The sequence below is a fragment of the Chrysemys picta genome, chromosome 7 (genome assembly GCF_011386835.1).
Source record: "Chrysemys picta bellii isolate R12L10 chromosome 7, ASM1138683v2, whole genome shotgun sequence".
Taxonomy (NCBI): domain Eukaryota; kingdom Metazoa; phylum Chordata; order Testudines; family Emydidae; genus Chrysemys; species Chrysemys picta.
The window spans coordinates 22,373,769-22,383,929 of NC_088797.1; the positions used below are offsets into that span (position 1 = coordinate 22,373,769).

A 10,161-nucleotide genomic window follows, 5' to 3' on the forward strand; every position below is an offset into this window, starting at 1 on the left:
AAACAAGACTTCGGCCACAAATGAATGCTGGTCTCTGGCAGCAAAGGAATGGTTCACCAACCCTCTGCAGTACTCTGGATCCCAGATTGTTTCTGTTTAAGGCTTTTATGGGCTCGATGACAAATGTACCAACAATATGTATTTGAGCACCATGGAGTAAAACATGAGTCAGCTGACTTGAATGAGAAAACAAGTCATTAAGCATGCAGCTAAATAGCTGAGCTTTGCCAGTTTCTCCTCTTCTCTTTCTGGTAATAGCTAGTACCAGCTCATGAAGTTTCTCTCTTCTGAACCTGCAGAACAACATGACATACGTACAGCAGATTCCCTGTCCACTGAAAGAAGCTGATATGACTAATGCCCTTTTAGAAGCATGGCTGTAAGTAATACTCTGTACTGCTACCATACCTGTCATCCAAAGATCTCAAAAGAACCTTACCACACATTAATGAAGTCACACAAATATTTGATGAAATGGGTATTACTACTATTCCACACATGGGGAAAACAGAGAGGCACTGAAAAGTTAGATGACTTGTTTAGAATCACACAGATTCACTGGCAGAGCCAGAAACAGAACCCAGGATTCCCAACCATTCTAGTTACCATACAACATTGTCTACCTCACCCAAAAAAAGCTTTCTTGCAACAATCTGAATGTCCAATCTGTGTAATCACACTGATACCCACACAGGTGTAAATGCCACTCATCATAACAAGCACGTCCTGACAAGGTACAAGTGTGTTATAAAGGCACTGACCACTCCTCAGTGACCAACAGTGTCAATACTTTAGACTGCAGACATAGCGCAGACTGACAATACCTGTAGTAAACTTGGGCTTCCCTTCTGCAGCTTGTGGTGATGGTGCAGTGCCACAGGATGAGGGAGAAGGAAAGGAAGATGGTCTCTGGTCCCCTTTAAGTTGAGAAGTTTCCTTCATTCGGTTCACTACATCTTCAGAGAGCTAGAGCAATTTGTTGGAAAGAGGTTAAGTTAGTCAATTCTTGATTTTTATTTTGTATTAAGAGGAGTTTTCAACAGGTAATTATTTTTTAATCCTTCTTCAAAATACTGCTAGTTATGCTATTTTAAAACATTATCCGAGATCAAGTTATCTATTGTTGAATTCACATTCAGCAAATATATTACATCAGGAAGTGATGGAGTTCAAGTAATTGAGTCTTAAGGCTAGATTGGACAACAAACTGGAGACCAAAATATAAGTAACAATCCTGTATGCACCGGGGGGGGGGGGGGGGGAGGGGGGAGGGAGGAGGAGGCTGGGAAGGATTATTACTTAGTAGATCTTCAGTTCCTACTTTTATAAGTCTAGGTGGAGTTTTCTACAAAACAATAATGAAGTGGAGGAGACGAATGTGCCCAATTCCAATTGTATTGCCTATTCCCATACTTGGGTGCAAAACCATGGAAAGGTAGAAAATGCACCCAAAAATCTCCTGGGAATTCAATTCAGAGTGCTTTTCTGCCCTTGCCTTTGATGGCATGGACAGGGCTAACTGTTCTTCTGATACACCAGTCAATAATTTTATACTGGTCACTCTTCTCTAATGGACAAAATTAAGGGGTGCTCAATTTCCATGCCCAGGCCAGACTCCCATTGACACACTTCAAAGCATAAACCAGAACATGGATTTTAGCTATGCCACTACTGCCCAAGATAAGCAGCATTTTAACATCTTGATTACATATTGTGATTTTGTCAGGTTGGTCTTAGGGCTATTCCCTTCTGCTTGCACTATAAACGAAACACAGACGGCACCCTATTAACAGATCTCAGGGAACACAGCTCCAATCATACAACATGCACTGTAAAATAATCTACATAATGACTATGATGTTTTAGTGAAGACAAGGACAAAATTAATAACTAGAAAAATGAGTGTACTTCCTTGAAAGAAAATGAACTGCCAACACTAGCTATAAAGTATCTGAAGTTTTTATAAAAAAACAAAATAATCCCCTTGGAGTTCCAAAAATAAGGAAGCCTATTTAATGTCATAAAAGCTTGTGACTGGATTCAGCTTTGCAATTCAAATGAACGAGTCAGGGAGGCCCCTGTTCATTTAGCGTGAGCTCTTATAATGACAAATATCGGAGCTCCGTCCATTTAGTCTGAACTCCTAGAGATCAAAGGAATGGACCAATAACCATAAATCAACAAGTTTCTCTAATTCCACCACCATTCAGCTGAGCAGCAACATAAAATTAACAAAGCAATTCACTTTGCTGTGTAGTTGGTACATGGAGCTGAACGCTAAACAGGCCCAGCTAAGCAGCAGCAAAGACAAAATTGATTAAGATTAGACTCTCCTCTATATCAAAGATCTACAAGAGGAATGTGAAACAACCCTAGTCAAATCCTTGTGATTGGAAGCTGCAGAAAAGAAGTGAACAATCTTATCCAGTCTCACTCAGAAGGCCCCTTCACATGGAGCTAAGCAAATAGGCAGCCAAATGGGATACAAATGGCATAAAGGAAATAGGGCAAATTTGCAAAAATTTAGAGTAACAGAAGAAAAATAACAACGAGGAGTCCCTGTGGCACGTTAGAGACTAACAAATTTATTTGGGCATAAGCTTTCGTGGGCTAAAACCCACTTCATTAGATGCATGGAGTGAAAAATACAGAAAGCAGTATAAATAAGAGAAATAAAGAGACAGATAAGAAAGAAACCAAGAAAAATGCACCCTAGTGACACCACCAATTCTATCTCTAGGGTGTCCTATCATGATGTAGATGGGGCCTCCTTCCTGAGCTCCAATTCCCCCCTGGAGAGGCATCAAATCTTCACTCACAACAACTCCTATCTCCTTACATGTCACCATTACACCAGTCGCTATAGTACTCAGATGATATTAATTTAGGGTGATGGTCTTTCCCTTGGATGCTCTCTGAGCCAGTCAGAGCAGCCACCTCCTGTCCTTAACGTAAAATCTCCTCGAACCCATAAGAAGTCAGAGTGCAGGATGGATTAAACTGCTCTGGGGAAAGGGGGCACGGGGAGGGATGCCTTTTAACTCACTATAAGGGCAACAATACTATGGTTGGGTGTCACTCGCTTTTCCCAGCCCCTCAGCACCTCTCCCCTCAGCCCCTGCCTCACCCAGCACCTCTCCCCGCAGCACCTCTCCCCACAGCCCCTGCCCCTCTCCCCTCATCCCCAGCGCAGCCAGTTCTCACCCTGATGCCCTGCAGCACCCGCACTCGCTCCTGCTCATCCAGCCCGAACGAGACCTTCCTGTTCCCGTGGCTGCTCTCGCTGCCCCCCATGCCGGCGGGGCTGGATGGGGGTTAGCCCACCCTGTCCCTCGCGTAAGCCGGGACACGCAGCCTCCTCAGCTACACAAACTCTCCCTAGTTCACCGACCAACAAACCCGCGTCTCATTGGCGGCTGGCTCGGGAGCAGCCAATGGAGAGGCACGTTGCTGGCGATGGCCCGCGGGGCAGGCTGGGAATTGTAGTCTGGTCGCTGTCGATGTTCCTCCAAGGGCTCTGTCGGGATAGGACAGAAGGAGGAGACCAAGGAGAGCAGCGAGCATGAGAGGGGGCGGCCTAACCTCTGCGAGCCCAGCTCAGGCCTGAATTAGCCACTGGGCATGATAGGCTGAGCCTAGGGTCCTAGCCTCCCACAGGGCTTCAGATAGGCCACCCCCAACCCGCCCAGAGGAATAGCCCTGCTATAGAGCAGTACTGCCAACCCCCACTTTTATAGGGACAGTCCAGATTTTTGGGTCTTTTTCTTATATAGGCTCCTATTACCCCCCACGCCCTGTCCTGATTCTTCACACTTGCTCTCTGGGCACCCTACAAGCTTTCCACATCATGAGCTGGGCAGGCCTTCAAAATAATGTTTTTTTTTTAAATAAATATATGTTGGGCTATTGTTTGTCTTCTGAATTCTGAGTGTTTATGTTCACGTACTTTGCATCTTAAGGGATTTTCTCCACACCCACAAGGTCTTACAAACTTCCTTTAAATTAAAGCAGAGATTCTCATATAATCTCTTGACTTCAGCACCTGGGGCTGTAAGACAGCACCAAACACAGCAACACCTGATTTTTTAAAAAGGGACTTTTTTTATGGGGCTGGTGGGATGAAGGAGCATTTGACAGGACTTTGTGTACAATTAGCTGCCTTTCTTCCCTTAGCGTCAATCCTCCACCACCAGCACCTGCCTTTCTTTTATTGATTTATGGCTGTAGGACATATTAAGAGACATGACAACAGAAGAGAATGGCCATCAATTCTACCAGGGAAAGGGTGAGTAGCTATATGCTTTAAAAGAGAAGGCTGAAAGGGGACAGATGAATGAATATTCATAGCCTATAATAGAGACAGGCTGAATGGCCATAGACTTGAGCAGTAAAGGTGGAGTTATTTGAACACACAGACTAGAATGCTCAGACTTAAATGGGAAAGAAAGGTGTCATGCTTATTTACCTTTCATTAGCTAAGGTGAAAGAACCTTAGAGAGAAGAGCGCCCACAGCCTGTATCATGTCAATGGAATAAAAGAAAATGATTCATTTCCAAAATATTTAAATAAAACACATTCACCTCTGCAAGACAGAGTTTCCCAGAGTGGATTTTCTGTCCAGTGACAGAATTATAGCTAATTGTATAGCTAATCTATTAAAAGGCCTCCTTAAAAAGATATTACCCTCAATCACCCTTAAAGAATGATTCCTCAAAGCAGCTAACATTCCATGTCACTCTACCTATATATTACAGAACATATCTCAGTGTAGTGGTTCTCAACCACCGATACACATACACCTAGGGGTACGCAAAGGTCTTCCAGCGTACATCAACTCATTCAGATATTTGCCTAGTTTTACAAGCTACATAAAAAGCACTAGTGAACTCAATTCAAACTAAAATTTCATACTTGTTTATACAGCTCTAGATACTACACACTGAAATTTAAGTATATTTATATTCTAATCAATTTATAATATATGGTAGAAATGAGAAAGTAAGCAATTTTTCAGCAAGTGTGCTATGTCACTTGTATTTTTATATCTGATTTTGTAAGCACATGGTTTTTAAGTGAGGTGAAACTTGGGGATACGCAAGACAAATCAGACTATTGATAGGGGTACAGTAGTGTGGAAAGGTTGAAAGCCACTGCCTCAGAGAATCTATACTGAAGCAGGTGTGTGGACTCTTTGAGGGAGCATAGCTAAGCATGGAATATTTGTTGAAATCCAAAGTAATTTTAAGCTAATTAGGCAATACCATTTATTACTACTGCTTTATCAGTCCATGGAAAACAGTGGCAAATCTCTCATTGCCCAAAACATATGGTGAATTGTTTGACAGCTTGATCCAAATCTTTTGAATTTTCTCATAAAAACTGAGAAATAAAAGAGGGCCCAAAGTACATTAGGGGCCAGACAAATGGACACACAAAAGACAAAGACTGTGATCATCCAAATACCGGTACATCATTACCCCAATAGATGGATTTCATTACAAAAAGCCTGGAAAATGGCTGCCTTGCACCCTGCCAAAAGAATTTTATTTTTTCAGAAATTTGCATCTGGCATACAAGAACAGCAGGCAAGATTCAATCCTATTACCTAGCAGCAAACAGAAGAAAATCTCCCACTATTTGGTCTATCCAGTGATCCTAAGGGTACAGGTCACTCTAGGATCTAGATACCCAAGGCTTTCTACAAGATTACTAAAATAATAATTTTGCAAGACGCTGATTAGTTTTATGTGTTGGAGACATATGAAAAGGTTTTAGAGAAGGCAATTTGGATTTGCTCCAAGAGAAAGGCTTGGTGCTACAATGGTGGAACTTGGAATCTCTTAATTTCTTTAATTTAGTGCATTTTGCTCAGTGAATACAGTTAATTAGCAGTTAGCACACATAAAATGTGATATGCAGTTGGCAAGATATGCCTATTTAATTACTGCACCACTAATGAGATTAAATATATGAACCAACAAATCACCATTGTGTTATGTTGTGCTAGAGGGGTATTAGGCTCCAAGATGCTAAGGTGATACTAGAACCCGTGTTTTCCTATTTAAACATGAAACTGTTAATTGTGGATTCAGGTTCTTGTGTAAAAGGGATGCTTTTCCCATAATGACCACACTAGGACAATCCTTCCGAACATTTGTTTAAAAAAAATCATGACAAGCAAAAGAGAAACATTAAAATTTTTGGAATTCAAAGTCAAATGGTTATTCATTATAGGAAAGTTCCCCTTCATATTTCATTCATATTCAGAGTCTTTCAGAGGGAAAATGTTGATTTCAAAAGTTTCTTGCTGGTACCAGAAGGCTTTGTTGGAGAAAAGAATGTTTCAGTCTGCTGCTGGTGTTATTCTTGTTATGATCAGTCCTGCTCTTTAGGCAAATGCACAAACGAGAAGAGAAAGGAGAGGAAAGAAAGAAAACTTCTCTCACTGATGCCTGCTTAATTCACATGCCGTAGGCAGGATATGGTACACAGGTCAGTCACAAACTGGTGCATTTTATCCTCTTCACCCCATTCGCTTCCCCAGTCTGGGATGACATCTGGCTGGTCTGCTTTGGTTTCTTCTCATTGGTCTTCCTTCATGCTGGTGCAAATCTGGTTCAAGTCTTAGCCTGTCCTGGCTTGTTATAGGGATGGTAATGTGGAGTTCAGTTAATTTCAAAGATGGTTAATCTTGGAATTGATTAACCTATTTTAAGACCAGACGTGACCATTATGATCATTGAGTCTGACCTCCTGCATAACACAGGCCAGAGAATTTCACCAAGTGATTCCTGCATCAATACTATCACTTCTGGTTGTGCTAGAGCAGCGGTAGGCAACCTATTGCATGCGTGACAAAGGTGGCACGCAAGCTGATTTTCAGTGGCACTCTCACTGCCTGGGTCCTGGCCACCGGTCCCGGGGACTCTGCATTTTAATTTAATTTTAAATGAAGCTTCTTAAACGTTTTAAAAACCTTGTTTACTTTATATACAATAGTTTAGTTATATATTATAGACTTATAGAAAGAGACCTTCTAAAAACATTGAAATGTGTTACTGGCACGCGAAACCTTAAATTAGAGTGAATAAATGAAGACTCGGCACACCACTTCTGAAAGGTTACCGACCCCTGGGCTAGAGCATCTCATTTAAAAAGCTAGCTAATCTTAAGGACTTCCTGTAATGGAGAATCCACCACCTCCCTAGGCAAAATTGTTCCACTGGTAAAAATTTGCACCTTATTTCTAGTATGAATTTATCTAACTTCAGCTTCCAGCCATTGGATCTGGTTATGCTTTTTTCTTCTAGATTGAAGTCTTTTCCCTACGTAGGGTATTTATAGACAGTGGTCAAGTCAAAGTCACCTCGTAAATCTTCACTTTGATAAACTAAAATCGATCGAGTTTCTTTAGGCAAAAGCCAAACAGAAAAGAAAGAAAACAAAATATCACAGGGGGGGGCGGGGGCAGGGAATGGAGAGCAGGATGCTCATATCTTAGTTCCTAGAGAATGCTTTGGATTCAGCTGATTTAATTGTGATAGCATAACAGCCGCACTGTTGCCTGAATATAACAAGAAATGCCTCCGAAGTCCACTAATGACGATGTTATTTCTTGCATATAAGTTCACCAGGGTAACCCTGGGGACGGTAAGATCCTGAAACATGCTCAGGATGTTCATGTTCTTTTCCCTCTAAAATGTCCCGAAAGGGAGCGGTCAGCTATCATGCTCCCATCAATTTGATCATTCAATCCAGTTTCCACTGTTCCGAGTACAGGCATTTCTTTCCATTTCAAGGAATTCCTAGTCCATCATTATACCAACATGTATCCTTGGAGGGCAGTTCACCATTCAATTTAATCTTAAATTCAATTTGTGCAATTCCTTTGACAGCAGTTTGTGCTTGTTTTTATCACCAATTTTAGATAATGCTTTGTTGTTCAAGATAACCTTTCCTTACCTATCACCTACTTCGGTTCAGCAAAGCTTTTATGAATTATTGCTATTTATTATGTGTATGACCGTGACACCCAACAAGGAGCAGAACAGCCCCTTGCACTAGATACTGTACAAATCCATAGTAAGAGATGCTCCCTGGCTCAAAGGGCTTACTATCCAAACAGAAAAGGCAGATCAAGGATGTGGAAAAGGTATGCAACATACAAGCAGATTGATCAGAGTGTTGACTAGCAGACATGTTATTTTCAAAGAGGCTCTTCCCTAGTTCAGTTTTTAAGCATCCCACACAACCTAACCTCTCTATTATTTGACTTTCCTCATTTTCAGAAGTCAGTTAATCACTTACAGATATAAAGAAAAAACTCTTAATATGTTGCTGGCCTCTTTAGTAGTTATACATTTGGGATAGAGGTGTTCAGGTAAAGCTTAGTGTTATTAATTTAATAAATATGAAAACCGCAGCCTCAGTCCAACAATGGGGCTCTGGCCAAACACAAGGGTCCCTCTGTGTGGATCCAATTGCAGAAATCTAGGGCCATTAGATTGTTAGCTCTTTGAGGCAGGGCCCATCTTTTGTCCTGGACCACGATGGGGGCTCCTGGGTTCTACAACACAATACAAATATTGGTACACTACTTGCATTACAGGGGTGTCTATGTACAGAAAGAAAACAAAACATTTAGAACACCCTTCACACAAACAGCCACCTGGGATCTCCCCTAGGAGATCCTCAGAAATTTTGGAGGTGGATCTAGCAGCCTATTCCATGTGTGGAGCAATCCCTGCCATCTCCCAATGGAAAAGTCTGGGAGGAACTTGGTGAACAGATGCTTACAAAGATTTCTACCTTCTAAGACCTGCCCCGCACCAGCAGGTTTTACTGCAGGAGGATCTGATCCAGTCCCATGGTAAAAGCAGGGAGCCCTTAGCTCTAGCACCAGGTACTTTTTAATGCCTGGCCACTATTTTGGTTTTCCTCCTGTGCCACCCATGCTGCTTAACACTAGCATTCAGTAGCCATCTGATCTATGCAACTGCCCTATTAGGGGCACCAAATACAAATGCAGTTGGACGTAAAAGCCAAAAGACAGAAGATGCCCTGAACCACATTGACCCCTGCAACTGCTCATCCCAAACCACAGCCTGACACCCAGAGCCACTGGCCCTTTACTATAAACCGCCAGCCCTGCAGACCCCCTCCCCAAGGTACAGCCCGCCATTCTGAACCACTGCTCCTGCCACCCCCGCCCCTAAACAGCTGCTCTTGCAGCTCCTCACCCTGAGCCACAGACATCCCAAGCCTCTGCCCCAATCATCCCTCACTCCAAACCACCACTGAAGCCCTTGAGTCCCCTACTGAGTCCAGGGCCTGCGACCAGACATTGCCCACAAACACAAGAGAGATGAATGTCCAACAAGCTGCAGGTTCACTCCCCTGCCTCTCCTTTTGTTGCCAGCCTAATGTGTACTTCCAGATGCTGCCTTTGACCTGTGGGAGGCAGGCCAATGCACTACCCCCATCGGTGATGGTTGCTAGGCAACATAGCATTAACAGCCTGTCTGTCTGCCTGGCAGGGGACAGCTGACAGAACAGGAGCAGCAGTACCAGCAACACAGAAGCAGCAACTGCACAGATAACCCAGGTTCCCTCCAGGGAGGAGCCAACAAGTCCAAGGAGCCCATCAAGGCAGCCAGACCTCACCAAATGTGAGCATAGGGCAGCATCCCAGCCCAGAAGAGGTGGAGAGAACAGAGAGCACAAGGGTCCATGAAATCAGCTACAGAAAGGCGAAGGGGGGGGTTATTTTTAAAAGAGTATTTTTCTAAATGGATCTTAAAATTCATGTCTTTCGAATAAGGCTATCTGCGAACAGTGAGCATACGATCAAGCTGCTTTTTCATAGGAAGCGGCCGCAGCAGCATTCTGCAGAAGCTAGAGTCTGGATGGCTGGGACATAGATAAGGGAGCTGTTAGAGTCAAGCCAGGATGAGATGAAAACTAAATGATGGTTTCATCAGAGGAAATGATATACGCACAGCCAACGTTGGGGAGGCAGCTCGTTTTGGAGGAGTGCTCGGGAAGGTGGGGTTGCGGTCAAAGGTGGCACTGGCCTTGTGGATATCTGGTAGCAAGTGGCACTATTCTGGAGTAACTTCTCTGGCCAGCTCAGGATCAGTGTTCACCAGCTCTGAAGGCTG

At 43.1% G+C, this 10,161-nt stretch overlaps 1 protein-coding gene across 15 annotated transcripts in view; it reads right to left on the reverse strand.

The window, feature by feature from the left end:
- Positions 1–3,411, reverse strand: part of CHCHD6 (coiled-coil-helix-coiled-coil-helix domain containing 6) — a 169,327-nt gene extending 165,916 nt beyond the window's left edge. For 11 of the 15 annotated variants that reach the window (XM_042849836.2, XM_024104986.3, XM_024104985.3 and 8 more), the window contains exons 1-2: positions 3,205–3,407; positions 825–966 (exon numbers count right to left, since the gene is read on the reverse strand). In XM_042849836.2, coding sequence (XP_042705770.2) covers positions 825–966; positions 3,205–3,294 — 232 coding nt within the window. In that variant the 5' untranslated portion in view covers positions 3,295–3,407. Of the gene's footprint in view, positions 1–824; positions 967–3,204 lie in introns of all 15 variants that reach the window. The other 4 variants (XM_024104984.3, XM_065552941.1, XM_005288409.4 and 1 more) reach the window with 3 other exon arrangements.
- Positions 3,412–10,161: the final 6,750 nt, after the last annotated feature.